General features: G+C 43.7%; 2 protein-coding genes and 1 non-coding gene across 3 annotated transcripts; 2 read left to right on the forward strand and 1 right to left on the reverse strand.

Moving 5' to 3' along the window:
• The first annotated feature begins 1189 nt into the window (after nt 1-1189).
• On the forward strand, nt 1190-2101 carry LOC148297574 (uncharacterized). Its single transcript, XM_088247663.1, has one exon. The coding sequence runs from the start codon at nt 1190-1192 to the stop codon at nt 2099-2101; it is 912 nt and encodes a 303-aa protein (XP_088103789.1).
• A 6366-nt stretch (nt 2102-8467) lies between these two features.
• On the forward strand, nt 8468-17802 carry LOC148297575 (uncharacterized). The gene is made up of 4 exons (XM_088247670.1): nt 8468-8480; nt 9718-10946; nt 11007-11543; nt 17515-17802. The coding sequence occupies exons 1-4, from the start codon at nt 8468-8470 to the stop codon at nt 17800-17802; spliced, it is 2067 nt and encodes a 688-aa protein (XP_088103796.1).
• LOC148297576 (small nucleolar RNA R71) lies at nt 10035-10141 on the reverse strand. Its single transcript, XR_015833252.1, has one exon. It is a non-coding gene; the product is annotated as a small nucleolar RNA R71 (small nucleolar RNA).
• Nucleotides 17803-19695: the final 1893 nt, after the last annotated feature.

Here is a 19695-nt window from a genome sequence, read left to right on the forward strand (position 1 = left end):
CGGCTGCATAGCACAATAGCCTTGGGAGGTTCTTCCATAATTGGAATTTTCTCATCTAGAGCCTTTGTCACTTCTGGGTACATCTTGGACTTCCCCTTCGCCTTAGGATCCATCAGGTTCTCCCTTGCTCTTCTCTCAGCTGCTACTTTTCCGGAGCCACCCAAGTCTAATCTTGGTCGAGGTTGATCTGGCCTTGGGAAGTTGGCATTCACCATGTTGGCCTGAGCATTTGGGAATAGATTCTAATCAACACCCATTGTAGCAGCGATCGGTACATCAAACTGTGGAGGAGATACCGGACAGGGACCCTGTCATCCGCCTCCTCCTTCAAAGGGTACAGAAGATGGAGGACGATCGAACTCGCTCTCAGGAGCCGGACTGGGGAAGGCTCCGGCCAGGACCCTTCACCGAGCGCATAAGACACTCACGGCAGGATAGGGACGTACAACCCCTACGCATAACCCCTTACACAGGGGTGGAAGATCCACTGACGCACCTTCATTCTTTCCAATCGGCAGTGGGGTGCCGAGGGCTAAGCGACGAAGGCCTGTGCCTTATGTTCCCTTCCTCACTCACGGAAGCAGCTCTAAATTGGTTCTACCGTTTGGAACCAGGGACGGTCGATTCCTTCGACGAGCTGAAGCAAATCTTCCTGAACCACTTTATGATTCAGACGGACAGATTGTACTCTGCCGATGATCTGTATACCATCCGGCAGAGAGATGACGAACCATTGCGTGAGTATGCTGCACGATTCAGCCATGAATACTCGAGATGTCCGGATACCGATGACAGGGCAGCCTACGGCACCTTCAAGAGTGGCCTACGGTCCTCACACTTTCGGTATCTTGTACACAGCAGCAACTGGCGTACGTATGATGAACTCATGAAGCAAGCGGCAATCCACGCCAAAGCCGAATACTTCAACTCGAGGGCCGAGCCCACGGCTCGGCAGAGCGAACCCTTACAGCGTTCCTCCGTGGCACAGGCATCGCCGTTCGCTCCAGCAGTACAAACTGCCGGACACCTTGAAAGCCACAAGCGCAAAGACGCCGAAAACTCCCAAAGGGGGCATTCCAAGAAAAACAAGAGCAGGTACGGCAGGGACAACTACTGAGCCCCACTACCGGCACATAACCAGGGGACAGAGGTGTTCACCCTACTCAACACCTCCTACGAGGCGGTGCTGATGAACAAAAACGAGATAATCCCGAAGCCATCGTTCAGAAAGCCTAATCGGCAGGACGGCAGGGATACAGGGAAATTCTGCCGATACCATCAGCAGAATAGCCACAATACCGAGGACTGCATAAGTTTGCGAAAAATCGTTGAACGGTTAATTCGGGAAGGCAAATTGGACCAATACATAGCCAGGCCCCAACAAGCGCCGGTCCCGAACGCTAATCTGCAGATCAACATGATCAGCACGATCAGCGGAGGCCTAACCCTTGCCGGAGCATCTAACCGGTCGATAAAGCAATATGTCAGGGCGGCACAGTACCCCCAAGTCCTCGGCATTGAAAGTAGCCGCCACACCAAAATGCCGAAGGTCAGGTGGGAACCCATCACCTTCTCCGTGGAAGAAGAGGAAGGGATCATCTACCCACATAACGACCCTATGATCATCCGAGCCGAGATTGCCGAGTTCGATGTCGGACGAATCCTGATCGACAATGTGAGTTCGGTAAACGTCATCTTCGCCGATGCATTCAAAGAACTCAGGATAGATGACAGCCAGGTCAATCGGCAACTCTCGCCTCTCCTAAGCTTTTCGGGAGACCTGGTCCAGCCAATCGGCAGTGTCAGCCTGCCAATCTCTTTCGGCACAGCCCCACGAAGGACCATGGTCTACGACCAGTTCCTTGTGGTGGACTGTCCTACGGCGTACAACGTTATTGTCGGCCGAACGGCGCTCACAGCAATAAAGGCCCACTTGTCCCCCCCACATGCTACTCATGAAGTTCCCAACCTGCTACGGCACGGGGGCAATCAAGGGCGATCAATTGAGCGCTCGGAACTGCTACGCCACAGCGTTGAAATCGGCAGCTCCGCACAAGCAAAAGGAAACCTTCACGGTCGCAGACTTGCCGAACGGCAATGAACGGAAATGCCCACCCCGGTGGCACAACCTACCGAAGATCTCGAAATGGTGGCGCTAGACGAGCGTCAACCGGAACGGTGTGTGAGGATCGGTACCATGCTGAATGCCACCCTCCGTGCCGAATTCATCCAATTCCTTCGGCAGAATTCGGAGGTCTTTGCCTGGTCCTACAACGACATGCCGGGCATATCCCCTGATATCATCAGCCACAAGCTGAGCATCTCGCCAGCATTCAAACCGGTCAGGCAAAAGCGCCGATCCTATGATACCGAACGGTATGAAGCCATGAAGAACGAAGTGGACAAACTCATGACCATCGGCTTCATACGGGAGGCCATATACCCAGAATGGCTGGCGAACTCAGTCATGGTTCGGAAGGCAAAGGGCGGATGGCGAATGTGCCAGGACTATACCGACCTCAATAAGGCCTGTCCGAAGGATAGCTTCCCGTTGCCACGCATCGATCAGCTGGTTGAAGCCACTGCCGGTCACGAGCTGCTCAGCTTCATGGACGCATATTCTGGATATAACCAGATCTTCATGCACCCTGCCGACAGCGAGCACACGACGTTCATTACCGACAAAGGCCTGTATTGCTATAACGTCATGCCGTTCGGCCTGAAGAATGCAGGGGAGACCTACCAAAGACTGGTCAACCGAATCTTCGCTGAGCAGATCGGCAGCACCATGGAGGTCTACGTGGATGACATGCTAGTAAAGAGCCGAACGGCAGGAGAGCACCTGAAAAACCTATCGCTCATGTTTGGCATCTTGAATGATTACCGAATGAGGCTCAACCCGACGAAGTGCGCCTTCGGCGTATCTTCCGGGAGATTCCTCGGTTTCATGATCAGCCAAAGGGGTATTGAGGCAAACCCCGATAAAATCAAGGCCATAATCGACATGGAGGTGCCGAAGACACAGAAGGACATCCAGAGCCTTACCGGACGAGTGGCAGCCCTCACTCGCTTCATCTCCAAAGCCACAGACAAGTGTGCGCCGTTCTTCAAAGCCTTGAAAGGGGGCAAACACCATATAGAGTGGACTGCCGAATGCGATAAGGCGTTTCAAGACTTGAAGGACTACATGGGCAGAGTTCCGCTACTGTCAAAACCCCTCCCTGGGGAAACACTCTCTCTATATCTATCGGTATCCAACACTGCCGTCAGCTCAGTACTGATACGGATCCCATAGAAGGCAGAACTACCGATCTTCTACGTCAGTAAGGCCCTACAGGGGGCAGAGTCTCGATACCCCCCACTCGAGCAGCTGGCTTTGGCTCTGGTCGTCTCTGCCCGGCGGTTGAGGCCCTACTTTCAGGCCCATACCATCATCGTGCTAACCAACCAGCCCCTTCGGCAAGTTTTTCAAAAACCAGAAACATCCGGAAGGCTGGTGAAATGGGCAATTGAGCTAGGAGAATTCGACGTACAGTTCAAGCCCAGGCCTACCGAAAAAGGACAAGCCGTAGCAGACTTCATCGCTGAACTGACACCTTCGGAGGCTTCAGAACCTGAAAAAACCCCTCCACAGGAAGGCCTACCGAACGGCAATCGTCTCGACCAGTCAACTCCTTTCTGGATCCTGCACGTTGACGGCTCGGCAAACCAACAAGGACGCGGAGCTGGTCTGGTACTCACCGCTCCCGATGGAGCCAAAATTGAATATGCCATCAGGTTTGGCTTCCGAACGTCCAACAACGAAGCCGAATACGAGGCGCTTTTGGCCGGCCTACGGCTCGCAAGAAGCATGGGGGCAATTCAGATCAGCATCTACAGCGACTCGCAGCTAATAGTGAACCAGGTAACTGCCGATTTTGCAGCAAAGGATGCGTCAATGACGGCGTACCTCATGGCAGCACACCAACTGCTAAACAAGTTCCGGGCGTATGAAATTCGGCAGATACCAAGAAACGAGAACAGTCATGCCGATGCCCTCGCTAGACTGGCTTCGGCAATCAACGACAAAGTGGGTCGAAAGATCCCCGTCGAGATACTGACACTTCCGAGCACAGCCATTGCCGAGATCTGTGCCATAGAGTACAACAACACATGGATGTTGCCTATTCATGCTTGCCTGACGAACGGCATCCTCCCTGCAGACAAGGCCAAGGCCAGACAGCTGCGTTACCGATCGACAAGGTACATTTTCATCAACGACATTCTGTACAAACGTGGCTACTCGACCCCCTACATGAAATGTATCACCGAAGAGCAGGGCGAATATGTCATTCGGGAGATCCACAGTGGTGTCTGCGGCGATCACTCCGGTTCTAAATCCCTGGCCCACAAGGCCTTTCGGCAGGGCTACTATTGGCCATCCATGCACAGGGATGCAATCGCGATGGTAAAAAAGTGCGACAAGTGCCAACGGTTCGGCAATATCCCGCACCTGCCTGCCGAACCCCTCACGCCAATCGTAAGTCCTTGGCCGTTTGCCCAATGGGGACTTGACCTAATCGGACCGATGCCGCAAGGCAAAGGACAGGTCAAATATGCGATCGTTGCCGTAGACTACTTCACGAAATGGGTTGAGGCTGAAGCCCTAGCCACCATAACGGCAGCGAGGGTCGAAGAATTTGTCTGGAGCAATATCTGTTGCCGCTTCGGCATTCCCTACGCCATCATCACTGATAACGGTAGACAGTTCGATTCGGAGCTCTTCAGGCAGTTCTGCACTCGCCTCAAAATCAACCTGTTCTTCGCCTCGCCAGCTCACCCACAATCGAACGGCCAGGTAGAAGCCGTAAATAAAATCATTAAGAAACTCTTGAAACGGCAACTCAACAGTGCCAAGGGCGCTTGGCCGGAGAAGCTTCCCGAAGCTCTGTGGGCCATACGAACATCCTACCGAACCTTCACAGGGGAAACTCCCTTCAGCCTTGCATTCGGCTCAGAAGCCGTTGTCCCAGTTGAGATCGGTGAGTCTTCTTACCGAACGGAAAGCTTCGAGCCAAAGGCTAACGAGGCGGCACTCGCGTTGAGCCTGGATTTAATCGAGGAACGAAGAACGGTAGCCAACCTTCGGAACGAAGCTTATAAACAGCGCGTCTCTCGGTACTACGACTCAATGGTCAAACCGCGCTCTTTCAGAATCGGGGACTGGGTTATGCGCAAGGTTTCGCTTGCAACCAAAAACCCAACGGAAGGAACCCTCGGACCTTCTTGGGAAGGACCCTACGAAGTCATCGGCATCCTACGAAGTCCCTTCCGGTACTTACAGACTCCGAGGCACAGATGGGAAGACCCTCGGTCACCCATGGAATGTGGATCACCTCAAGAGCTATTTTAAGTAAGTCCCCTAGCTAACGGCAGGGGCGGAATTTGTATTTTTGCCGACGGCATATATATATAAAACGAGATTATTCAGTTCCACATATTCAGAACGTCATATCCTAGCGGCATTCGTTCAAAAAAAATGTTTCGGTAGGGCTCACCAAAATGAGCCACAGTAACATTGCCTACGGCAATTAAAAGCTACACCACTACATGCTTACTGCCGATTCCAACTTAGCTTGTCAATTTTTATTCCAAGTTAATACAGTAGGTACGAGCCTACGGCAGTACAATGCCCCAGAATTACCAACGGCCCAATCGGTAATTATCCTAAAAACAGTTATTAGCCTACGGCAGTAACAAGCATGGATAGAATTCAAGTGAAATAAACAAAAGGCACAAGTTTGGAACAACAAAAGATAACTTGAATTAAAAAGATGCCCTCGGCATCAATGTGTTCGGAAAGGACTTAAACGGCAAAACACAAATAAATAAAAAATTGTTATTACAAACTTAAAAGTCAAACGGCAGCAGAGTCTGGGGCTTCGGTACCGGCTGAGGGGCCCTCCTCGGCAACAGGGACAGGGCCCTCGTTGGCAGCAGCATCATCTCCGGGAGCCTCCCCCTCATAGTCTTCAATCATCTCTTCAGTAATCCCTTCAAGGAGAGGAGGAGGATCGGCGATGAAGTTGAGATTGAGCTTTCGGCCAGGATTGTACCGCTTGAAACGGTATAGGAGATCCGCCATTTCCGAGCCCACCTCGCTGTCCAGGAGTTTGGTGAATTCAGGGGATGATCGGTAGTCCTTCACAGCTTCCCGAACGGCGGCCTCGATCTCAGAAGCCTTGGCTCGCTCGGATTCCTCCAACGCTACCTGCACCGCCTCTTTTGCGGCATCGGCATCCTTCGCCGCAGTCTCGGCCGCCCCAAGTGCAGACACCAGCTCTGCAATTTTGGCTTCCTGGGCCTTGACCTGCCGTTCGGCAGCCTGCATGTCGAGCTAGAGGTTGTCCCGATCCTGAATGACCTTGGACGCCTCGGCAACCCTAGCCTTGCCGTCCTCGTACAGCTTCCTCAAGCGTTCGGCAGCGTTAATTGCCCGCCTCATGCAGAGCCACATGTCCATGGATGCCTGCAAGGGAAATTGGTTACCTCAAAGTGGTGAAGGAAACGGAAATTAGGGAGATAGAGATAGGAGACTTACGGCAGCTTGCAGACGGAAGGCACGCCCCGCCTCATCCCGAAGCTGCCTCTTCGGGAGCTCTTCGATCTCGGACAACTCCATCTGCGAACCGAGGATCATGTGATTCGCAAACTGGACCGTCTTCGATGGGCAGGCGAGGGTGACAGGCTCCACCGGGCCACCATCTTCCTCGGCAGCGAAGGTCGCCTTCGTAAGGTCTGACTACCGGCTGCGTTTTGGAGCCGCTTCGGCATCCAGGTCCACGGTCGAGGCCGTTTCCCGGAGGCCTTAGAGGTCATGACCTCAGCGGCACCCCTCCCGCCTCTAGCAACAGGCTGGGCAGTAGGCGTCCGCCCGACTACAGCCTCGGTAGCCAACTCCCTTAGCCGGTCGGCAAGGGGTTGGTTGTCAGAATCGGCCTCCGGTACTGGAGGTTCCGCAGCGGCATCCCCCTGCCGATTCTTCTTCTTGTTCTGCAGACCCATCATCAGGCGCCGCTTCGATGAGTCATTCATCTTCTTGGCCTCGGCAGTAATTCTCTCTTCGGTCACTACAGGGATGACAGCTCCGTTAAGAAAAGGGCGAACCATTATAAAAAAAAATGACAAATATGAAGTGTACTTACGCTCGGCAGGGTCAACAAGTCGAGCCCTGATCAGATTCTCGGTAAAAAGAAACTGCGGATAGGCTCTGGAACCGGCAGGGACTTTCTCTCTCACCCTCTCGATCTGCCGAATCTCAGCCTGAGAGGGGATCGGCTGCTTCAGCTTGCCTGCAGAAGACAACTCAAAACGGTTAGGCAAACAAAAGAAAAACTCACCTACCAGACGGTATGGTCAATACTTACCGGTGATCTGGAAAGTGTTGGGGATGTGGAATCGAACGGGAACCCCTGGGGGAGATTCCCAGTCTCCCGACAAAATAACCCGCCGATTCCTGCACGACTTCTGGGAGGTCGGCACGGCGCTCACAAAATGGCCCCGCTCGAATGCTCTAAGGCAATTGGCCTGAACCCAACCACCACGATCGGCACTCTTCGACTTCGTCACGCTGTAGAGGTGGGAAAACTGTTCATATGTTGGTTCCCCTTCACCAGCCATGCCGAACGCAGTGACTACCGCCATCAAAGCTACCCAAAAGTTGGGGTTATACTGGCCTAGGGCGTACCCAATATGGGCGAGAATCCGTTGAACCGCAGGTTGCAACGGTAACCTAACGCCATGCTGAAGGACGTCAGTAAAGAAGGCGACTTCGCCGTCCTTCGGACCACTCAAAGACTCGGTAGGACCCAGGATCCTCATCCTTAACGAGTTCGGGATCCTATATTCGGCCCAGATCCTAGCCAACTCCCGATAGGTCATCTTGTTGGGTTCCAGGTAATCAATCCACAGCAAAAAAGACTTCCTTCGGTACACCTATTGGAACCCTGGGGACCCCCCGGTTGACTATCGTTACCCTCGGCAAGGAAGAGGTGCCGGCGGTCGCCTCCTGATAAGTGCATTATTTACTATATTTTTATATCTCTTTTATTTGGTTTTTGTAGGGAAAGTTAATTTAAAATAGCATTATTACCTTACTTTCCTTATTTTCAGCTATTCTGCACTCTTGGAAGGATTTCGACTGAAAATCGACTTTTCAAATGAATTTTAGCGCAAGGCCAATTGGAGAAGAAAGCTAAGACATTGAAGATCATTGTATCAAAGTTTCATAATTTTCTACCAAGCCAAATGCTCCAGACTTGCAAGTCAAGACAGCCTAAGTTGAAATTCCGTCAAAACTGCACTGCTGTGGAAGATTGAAGATTTGAAGACCTTTCCGATTTTTCCTAGTGGCGTGTAATATATGCCTGGAAAGCTTAGACATAAAGCTACGTTTCTCATATTTTTCCAGAATTTTCTATGAAGTGGAATGACCCCAAAGTGTACGTGCAAGTTGGCTGACGTGTTTCCAAGTCAAAGAAGGATTCTTTCCTAATTTGTTTCCTTAATTGTTTGGGATTGTGTTTTGCTTTAGGAGAGTTTTTCCAGACCTTTTAAGAGTAGGGTTTAGTTGTTTTACACTATATAAGATCACCCTAAGGATCTCTTCAGATCATCATCCCATATACCATATTTTTCCACCAACTTTCATACACCCAGAGAAACATCAGAGAGAGCCAAGGATTTGCTGCTGCACTACTTGAGGAGCTTTCGAAGGTGTTCCTGTGGAGACTCCGAAGATCAAATTCATCTGCCAAATCGGTTTTATGACAATAATTCTCTTGTTTATCTTTTCTTTTGTCATGAACTAATTATCCTTGCTAGGGCTACGATGTAGCCTAACCATGAATACTTAATTTTTATAGTTATATTAATTTCTTATTACTATTCCATATTGAGTATTTGTTACTGTTCTTAATGCTTTGAATATCTGGCCAATATTTAATTGATTTGATGATCCAAGCGGAGACCGAGAGGAGATGTTTGGTGTTTGCTTCTTGTAACAAATACCATGTCTTGAATGAGTGCCCGAGAGGGACTAACATGACTCATGCAGTTTTCTTGCAGGTTCTCATAGAACTTAATGGGTTCTTGATTTCCTAAATCCGTTGCTCGAGAGAGAATGGGTTGTTAATTAAGAATACTTTTGGTTGAGCCCGAGAGGGGATATCGAATGAATTAGGAGAAACCAACTGTCAATATGGATAGTAATTAGGGTTAATTGGCTATAAGAATTAAGTGGAATTGGTTATGGTGAAATCGGATGCTCTAGTGTCTCATCATCTTAATTTTCTATCATTAATTAAATTGCTATTTTTCATAATTGTTTTAGGTTACTTAAATCAATCAATCTTCTTAATCAATTGTTCAGATAAACTTTTGAATTAATCATAATTGGTAATTAATAGGAAATTACAGTCTTCGTGGGAACGATACTCTACTTATTTCTATATTACTTGTGCGAATTGTGCGCTTGCAATAAATTCACAACAAGTTTTTGGCGCCGTTGCCGGGGATTGTTTTATTTTCTATTAATATCAATATATTTTAATTCGGAGTTTAATTTGAATTTTTCTTTTTATTTTCAGGTACATTGGATTTTTCCGACACCCCCATCTATGGCGGATGAAGCTGAAAGAGCAGTGAGGGAATTTGGCCCCCCAGTGGCAACTCCCTAAGTGATCCGACGTCCTTCTATTGCAGCCAACAATTTTGAGATCAAGCCAGCCATGATCACCATGCTGCAGAATTCATCCGTATTTTGTGGTCTGCCGAATGAAGATCCAAATATACATCTTGCGATATTTTTGGAGATTTGTGACACATCCAAGTTCAATGGGGTATCTGACGATGCGATTCGTTTAAGGCTATTCCCCTTTTCCTTGAAGGATAAAGCCAAGCTTTGGTTATTGTCACAGCCACAAGACTCCATCCGTACTTGGGATGATTTATCCAAGAAATTCTTTGCTAAATTTTTCCCACCAGCCAAAACTGCAAAATTCCGACAAAATATTATGTCATTCGCTCAGTATGATAAGGAGCCTTTATATGAAGCTTGGGAACGATTCAAAGATTTGTTGCGCAAGTGCCCTCACCATGAGCTACCAACCTGGATTCAAGTTCAAACTTTCTACAATGGGTTGAGTCAAACAAGCAGGACACTAGTTGATGCAGCTGCTGGAGGGGCTTTAATGGCAAAAACGGCTACTGAAGCATTTGAATTATTGGAGACCATGGCATCCAACAACTACCAATGGCCGAGTGAGAGAATGAATCCGAAGCCAGCTGGGGTCTTGGAAGTCGATGCTATAGCTTTGCTAGCAACACAAATTTCTAACCTTACTAAAAAAGTTGATTCTTTGAGTGTTAATGCTATAAACACTAATACTAATTTTGGTTGTGATTTTTGTGCAGGTCCTCATCCAAGTTCAGATTGCACCACAGGGAACCCATTCACGTCTGTTGAGCAAGTCAATCAGGTTGGAGAATTTAATCGACAAATAAATAATCCTTATTCCAATACATACAACCCCGGTTGGCGAAACCATCCAAATTTTTCATGGAGCAATACTCAGAATGTGCAGAGACCACCACCTGGCTTTCCGGCTCAAGAGAAGAAAATAAATTTGGAAGATGCACTTACTCAGTTGACTATGTCTACCACCAAATTTATGACTGAAACAAAAACCCAATTTCAAAATCAGAGCGCTTCTATTCGGAATTTGGAGGTGCAAGTAGGCCAACTAGCTAATGTATTGAGTGGAAGAAATCAAGGAGTATGGCAAAGCCAACCCGAAATTAATCCGAAAAATCAAGAACAAGTAATGGCAATCACACTTCGGGAAGGGAAGCAAGTGAACACAGCGGTCATCTTGGAAAAAGAAAAATTAGAAAAAGAGGAAGAAGCTGAGAAATCTCAAGAAGAAGAAAATTATGCTGCTATGCCGTCCCCTTCTCCTCCATTGAAGCCATATGTCCCACCGATCCCTTTTCCGCAGAGGCTGAAGAAAAATAAAATTGATGGGCAATCTTCTGATTTCTTAGAAATGTTCAAAAAGGTGCAAATCAACATTCCATTCGCTGCAGCTTTGGAACAAATGCCAAGTTATGCAACATTCATGAAAGACATCCTTTCCAAGAAAAGGAAATTTGGTGATCATGAGAAAATCCAACTGACAGAAGAGTGCAGTGCCATCCTACAACGGAAGCTTCCACCAAAGAAAAAAGATAGAGGGAGTTTTAAAATTCCATGTACTATTGGAAATAATTTCTTTGAAAAAGCTTTATGTGATTTGGGTTCTAGCATTAATTTACTACCTTTATCTGTTGCTAAAAAGATTGGTATTGGTGAAATTAAACCCACCACTGTTTCTTTGCAAATGGCGGACAGGTCAATCACATACCCAGACGGAATTATTGAAGATGTTTTAGTAAAGGTTGATACACTCATATTCCCAGCAGATTTTTTGGTTTTGGATATGGAAGAAGATTCTGACACACAATTAATTTTGGGCCTGTAAGATGGTAATACATCTTAGACTCATTAAAGTGATCTTCTAATCACTAAGGGATTGCTAGGACTCCTAGTTAATCAAGAACTCAATACACTTACTCGACCAGCAGCTTTGATAATATGTTAAACAGAATTCTAAAGCTTTTGGGATTCCTAACTCTATCAGGATTGAGACTCCAACATCTACTGCAATAAGGACATCTCCTAGAGTTCCTTGATGGGCAAAACTCTAAGAGATATATGCATATAAATAGAGAGCTCCCTCCAGAACCAACAACACGTTTTCAGCTATCAGAAATTCACCCCATCAGAATAAGCATACAGTGTTGGTTTTCTTGGAGAAGAACTTTCTAATTCCTACGACTATTCTGGACAATGGCAGCTGAGAATCAAGGTTAGTATATTTGATTTTATAGCTTATCTAGAACTTACATGTGGTATCAGAGCTTAAGTTATATTATCTCTTATCTAACCAATTTTAAGAATCAAGAAAATCAAGAAAATCAAGTTCTACAAACTGTCAAGTTTCAAAACAGTTTTCAGAAAGCTTGGCACGATAACAGTATAAAGATTATCACTTTGTCGTGACAAGAGAAAGCATTGATCGTTGAATGCATATCTCTTACAGTATATTGAGTAAGCCAAAGCAAACTCAATAAACTGCAAGATCTATACATTCAAAGGTTCACGATCAAGATTGTGCTGCAAGAAATTACATGGAGAAATTGCTCTCTGTCCAAAGATGTGAGTACATCTTCATGTAATTACTTGTGGCAGAACAACATGGGATATGAAGCATACAAACTAGTATGAAATTTTTCTTATCCAAAGATAAGGAAGGTTTTGTTCAAAAGAAGTTTGTATTTTTCATACCTCAGTGGTTGATAAATATGAACGAATCTCTACCTAAAGGTGAGGATCGAACATATTTAATTTAAAGTTTTTGGGGCTAAAGTTTTAAGTATACATGTTTATATGTTTTCAGTTAACCACAACTCAATTGAGACTCTCATTGGCTCAAACTATAAGAAATGGAAAGAGGACTTGGAAATTGCTTTAGGTTTGCTCGACTATGAAATGGCTTTGGAAGAAGATGCTCCTGTTGTACCTGCTGCAAATGCATCTGCAGAAGTTAAGAATAAGTATGCCAAATGGATCAAGGCAAATAAAATGGCTATCCTAATTATGAAGAGGTCGATTTCTCCATCTGTTAAGGGGAGCATAACAACATCTGAAAACGCAAAAGATTTTCTTAAGTCAATTGGGGAGTTTTTCCAGGAATCAAAGAAGGCTGAGATAGGTACATTGATGGGGCAACTCACTGATGTCAAGTACAATGGAGAGGGCTGTGTTAGGACTCACATACTCAATATGCTGGACATTGGGAACAAACTGAAGGCACTCAATGTCAATGTAGACGAGACAATGATGGTACACTTTGCTATTAATTCTCTGCCAAATGTTTTTAGACATCTCAAAAGCACATATGTGGCTCAAAAGGAAATCTGGAAAATCACAGACCTCATAAGCATCTGTGTGCAGGAAGAGCAAAATATAAGAAAGGAGAAAGCTGAGGAACATGTCAGTTTTGTACACGAAGCCAAACCAAAAGCCAAGGAGACTGTTAAGTACAAAACTGCAGGCAAGAAAGATAAGAAGGAAGCAGATTCAAAAGGACTGAATCCAGTAGGCCTCAAGTGTTTCTTCTGCAGAAAATTTGGACATATGAAGAGAGATTGCAGAAGGTATAAGCGTTGGCTGGAAAAACAGAAGGGAAAAGGTAAGAAGAATTTGGTTTCAGTGGTTTATGAATCTAACATAGTTGAAGTTTTATCTGATTCATGGTGGTTAGATAGTGGTGCAACAGTTCATGTGGCTAATTCTTTGCAGGGGTTCAAAAGCAAGAGGGTGCCAAGCAAGGATGACTTGAAGGTGTTCGTGGGAAATGGAGAAAGAGTCAAAGTAGAATTTATTGGCTTAGCTAGTCTTGTTTTGGATTCTGGTTTTGTTTTGGATTTGGTAGATGTAGTTTATGTTCCTACTATGACAAGGAACCTTTTATCAGTTAGTAAACTTGTTCAATCAAACTTACAGTTCGAGTTTGATAAGTTTGGATTCTCCATTTTCAGAAATAAAAGTTATGTTGGCAATGGCATTATTATTGATGGAATGTATCGTCTAAACTGCAATTCTCCAAATCAAAGCACTGCAAGATTAAATGTGATAAGTACAAAACAGTTAAGAACAGAAGAATCATATACACTTTGGCATAGAAGACTTGGACATATCTCAAAAGAAAGGATGAACCTCTTAAGCAAAGAATCTATGCTACCACCACTTAATCACCATGATCAAGATAAAGTCTGTATTGAATGTGCAAAAGGGAAAATGACAAACTTACGAAAGAAAGGAGCAATAAGGAGTGAGAAATTGCTAGAGATAATACATACAGATATCTGTGGACCTTTTCCAATTGATACACATGATGGTTATAAATATTTTATAACTTTCACAGATGATTTCTCAAGGTATGGATATGTGTATTTGATAACAGAAAAGTCAAAAGCCTTAGACATGTTTAAAATATACAAAGCTGAAGTGGAAAAGCAATTAGATTCGAAGATAAAGATAGTAAGGTCTGATAGGGGTGGAGAGTTCTATGGAAAATTCACTGAGAAAGGAAGAAATCCAGGACCTTTTGCCATTTTCTTGCAACAAGAAGGCATTGTGGCTCAGTACACGAATCCTGGAACACCACAGCAAAACGGTGTGTCAGAGAGAAGAAATAGAACTTTGATAGAGATGGTGAGAAGCATGATGTGCTGCACAGTATTACCAAACTTCTTATGGGGAGATGCTTTGAAAACAGCAAATTATTTGCTTAATAGAACACCTACTAAAAGTGTTGACAGAACTCCCTATGAAATCTGGTGCAATAGAAAACCAAGTTTTAATCACTTGAGAACTTGGGGATGTAGAGCAGAAGCCAAACTCTATAATCCAATGCAAAAGAAGCTTGACTCAAAGACAGTTAGTTGTTATTTTGTGGGATATCCAGAAAGGACAAAAGGCTACAGATTTTATTGTCCAAAGCACAATACAAGGTTTGTAGAGACACAAAGGGCAATCTTCCTTGAGGAGGAGAATACAGAAAATGAAAGTGACGAATTTGAGTTTGATGAAATATTAGAGCATCAGGAACTTGCAGTAAAAGAAAAACAAGGAAAGGAGACTACAATAATTCCATTTGTTAACAAAGCAGCCACACCAATTCATGAAGATATCCACCACGATCAGGAAATAAATGTAGAAGCTGAAATACAAGTGGCACAACCTCATAACCAAGAACTAAGAAGGTCTCAAAGACCTAGAAGGCCAGCTTTGTCAAATGACTATCATGTTTATTTGCAAGAAGTTGAACAAGATATCAACAACTTGGAGGATCCTGTGACTTTCAAACAAGCTGTGGAAAGTGACAGATGTGAATATTGGATGGCAGCTATGGAATCTGAACTCGATTCAATGAGCCAAAATGGAGTTTGGAAACTTGTCAAATTGCCACAAAGTTGTAAACCTATAGGCTGCAAGTGGGTTTACAAAACAAAGAAAAATCCACAAGGGAAAATTGATAGATACAAGGCCAGACTAGTGGCAAAAGGCTACACTCAACAGGAAGGGGTGGACTACAATGAAACTTTTTCTCCAGTTTCTACCAAGGATTCATTTAGGGTGATAATGGCTTTGGTAGCACACTTTGATCTACACCTTCATCAAATGGATGTTAAGACGGCTTTTTTAAATGGGAACCTGAATGAGGAGATCTACATGAAGCAACCAGATGGTTTTGTTTTAAAAGGGGAAGAAGATCTAGTCTGCAAACTGCAGAAATCTATCTATGGTTTAAAACAAGCCTCAAGGCAGTGGTATTTGAAATTTGATGAAGTAGTGAAATCTCAAGGTTTTGTTGATAATCCACTGGATGAATGCATTTATATGAAGTTTAATGGAACAGACTTCTTATTCATGCTCTTATACGTTGATGACATTCTTTTGGCAAGTAGTAATTTGTCTCTGCTTCATGACACCAAGAGGATGTTGTCTAATCATTTTGACATGAGTGATTTGGGAGAAGCCAACTATGTTTTGGGAATCGAAATTAAAAGGGACAGAGAAAGAAAGTTACTTGGTTTATCTCAAAAAGGATATATTGAAAGAATACTCAAGAGATTCAACATGGACAATTGCACAGGTTGTGATGTGCCCATGTCAAAAGGCGACAAACTGAGCAGTGATCAGTCCCCTAAGACTGAGCAAGAGAAGGATGAGATGAGGGATAAACCTTATGCATCATTAGTAGGAAGCTTAATGTATGCACAAGTCTGTACCAGACCTGACCTTGCTTTCTGTATTAGTGTTCTTGGAAGGTTTCAATCAAATCCAGGACAAGCTCATTGGGTTATAGGTAAGAAGGTGCTAAGATATTTGCAGAGAACTAAGGAATACAAACTGGTTTATAGAAGAGTGGATGATTTGCGACTGGAAGGATATGGAGATGCTGATTTTGCTGGTTGTTTGGATACCAAAAAGTGCACATCAGGAGTAGTGTTTATGTTTGCAGGAGGAGCAGTAGCTTGGAAAAGTGTTAAGCAGCAATATGTGTCGACTTCAACCATGCAAGCGGAATTTTTGGCAATTTATGAAGCCACCTCTATGGCAATGTGGCTTAAGAACTTCATGTCTATGTTGAAAGTTGTAGATTCTGTGCAGAGACCTATACAATTGTGGAATGACAATAGTGCAGCAGTATTTTTTGCAAAAGGAAATAAAAGGTCATCAGGAATGAGGCATCTGCAGTTGAAGTTTCTATCAGCCAAGGAAAAGATCCGAGATGGTCACACAGCTTTGGATCATATTGGTACAGACCTTATGATTGCAGACCCTCTAAATAAAGCTCTGCCTAACCATGTTTTTCATAGGCATGTGAATAGCATGGGTCTGTTAGTGAATTTTGATGCTTAAAGTCAGTGGGAGTCAGTGGGAGCTAGAGGTTACAATTTATTTTTCTTTTGTTATTTTAATTTATATGACAGTTGATAATATAAGTCTGGAGTTTTTCATTCTTCATATATTGTCGTAATATGTGTTTTAACAAATGGTTTAAAGTACAAACTGCAAGAGTGCTAGCTTTAGTTTTGCAGTTTGCATCCATGAATGAGTTAATAAAGTATCTTTTGATAAAAGACCTTAGCAGTCTTGTAAGGGTGAGCAAAGAACAGTTTGTGATTATTTAACATTCTTACAGTCAATCACAACAGTTTCTCGATCTCAATCCAGTTGGAAGCCTTATGTGTTTTCAAAGGTTCATATGTGTGATTGTAAAAGTCTTGGATGTTATATATCCAATGAACTTCGACGGTTCCATGTGAAACTTTGTTAATGACAGCGGCTTGATTTTGGAATAGAGAAGTGATGAGTTCTACATGGCCATTAAGAGGTTAACTTTGAAGTCTCAAGTGATTATTGATCAAGTGGGAGAATGTAAGATGGTAATACATCTTAGACTCATTAAAGTGATCTTCTAATCACTAAGGGATTGCTAGGACTCCTAGTTAATCAAGAACTCAATACACTTACTCGACCAGCAGCTTTGATAATATGTTAAACAGAATTCTAAAGCTTTTGGGATTCCTAACTCTATCAGGATTGAGACTCCAACATCTACTGCAATAAGGACATCTCCTAGAGTTCCTTGATGGGCAAAACTCTAAGAGATATATGCATATAAATAGAGAGCTCCCTCCAGAACCAACAACACGTTTTCAGCTATCAGAAATTCACCCCATCAGAATAAGCATACAGTGTTGGTTTTCTTGGAGAAGAACTTTCTAATTCCTACGACTATTCTGGACAATGGCAGCTGAGAATCAAGGTTAGTATATTTGATTTTATAGCTTATCTAGAACTTACAGGGCCGTCCATTCCTGATTACTGGACGGACTCTGATTGACATGGAAGAAGGTTTAATAACTGTGAGAGTTGGGAATGAAAAAGCGACATTCAAAGTTTTTGAACCAATAACATTTCACGGAAAAGCAGAGGAAAATGAGACTCCAAGCCATCCATTGGTACATGCCTCCACCTCTAAAGCTGACAAACCAAGAGTTGCCAAACCTGCCTTGTACTTGGATGAACCAAAACCATATGACCCAGGAAGGAATGAGTTAGAGGAACTTCAAAATAAATCTTTATGAAAGTGCAAGAATTTACAAGGAGCATACAAAGAAGTGGCATGACAAGCATATCAAGAATGATCGTGACGATACAACCTTCAAAGTCAAAGGCCATCGATTGAAACCACATATGGCAGCTGCATTTCTTAAGGATGAGACCAACGTCGTCCTCAATAATCCCAAATAACGCATCTGAAAGTCGGGCTATTGACTTTAAACTAAGCGCTTGTTGGGAGGCAACCCAACTAGGTACCTTCGTTCCTTATCTTTTTAATTTTTCGTTTGTGTGCTTCTCGCGTTCATTACTTTTACTATTCTCTGTCCTTGCTTTTATTTTCTTTTTAAACATTGAGGACAATGTTTCGTTTAGGTTTGAGGTGGGTAACATTCGTTTTATTTTAATTTTTTTTCGTTTTTAGTCTTTTTCAAGTCATGCAAAACATTGGTGTTTATGTTTCGATAATACTGTTTTAATCTGTAATGGATTTGAAGATTTGGCCCGCGCTGTCTTCTTCAGTTTTTTGTGCTGAATCCAGCCATATAAGGCCCGTAATTTTCTGACTTTTCGTTTGCAAGTTATAGCTATTTTTCTGAACAGGGGTCTGGATCTGGAATTTTTCTGCGATTCAGTACTGATTTCTGTTTTCAACATCAGTTTTCATGAAGTTCTACTCTGTTTTCTGGTATTTTTTCTAAAGAGAGGTTTTGCGTTTGTTTGTCTATTTTCTGAGCATATAAGGCTTGTCAAAATCTGTGCAATACTTTAAGAGATAATTGTTGAAAACTGATCTAAGGTCGAAATTGAAAAGAAGCAGTTTTTGTGAAATATAAATTCTAGTTAAAGTTATCACTTTTCCTTGCTAATAGAGATGTATATGTCATGTTTTGATCATGAATGCTTTACTAACGTGTTGCCATGAAGGGTTATTGCATTATAATCTTTGCACTTCACAATACCATATTCGTAATATTTTGGTGGAAAAGGTTGCTATGCTCGAATGACTATGGAATATTAGTGGAGACTACCTTTGTGAGATATTGAGCCAAAAGCCATTCCTTGAGAGGGGTTTTATTGTTTCTACTCTTAAACACTCTTCGATTTTGTTCTTAATTAGATTGCTCTCATTAGGTTTTTATTGGATACTAAAGAATTCTCTTATTTTTGTAGGTACGTCGCTTCCAAGTTGGATGGACCATGAGAGATGATGTTAGGCTATGCATGTTTTCACCCTCTAAAAGACCTTTCATCCTACCCTTTTGTGTGCGTCATTAGCCCCTTTGTAACCAAACACTTAACCTTTCTTTCACCACCCTTATTATCTATGACCTATACAACCCGTTTCTAAGCCATACCTTATAGCTTAGGATGTGCCAAAGTGATGAAAATAAGAAGGTTGAGCTCTACACCAAAGAATTGGCGTGTACCGAGGTGTTTGTGCAAAATTGCAAGAAGAAAAAAAAAAGTATAAGAAAAGAAGAAAGACAAAAGAAAAGAAAACAGTATTTTGCAATTCAAAAGAATAAAAGTTCAAAATCACTCCAAATGGAGTAGGAAATATGCACAATTCTTGGACGCTGAATACTACAAAATGTCAAAAGGAGCTGGCCGTGTATGTGATCGTGAATAATGCTTTGGTATGTCCTAAGTTTTTGTTAATCCTTTCCTTTCTTTCATACCCCAAGCCTAGCCTTTCATTACAACCTGAGTAGAAGACCTAACTGATCTTTTGGGAAATCTTGCTTGGAGGTGAGGTATGTACTCTAGTTCTTAGTATTCGATTCTTTTCATGAGACATTATTTTCAGAAATTTCCATTCTTCAAGCTAAGCATATGTGTTAATATTTGATTTCCATTACATAACTTCATACACATATGTGACATTTGAGTGTAAGCCTAGGATTCTGAGAGAAAAA

This window comes from Prunus avium, chromosome 1, assembly GCF_965620075.1.
Source record: "Prunus avium chromosome 1, drPruAviu1.hap1.1, whole genome shotgun sequence".
Taxonomy (NCBI): Eukaryota; Viridiplantae; Streptophyta; class Magnoliopsida; order Rosales; family Rosaceae; genus Prunus; species Prunus avium.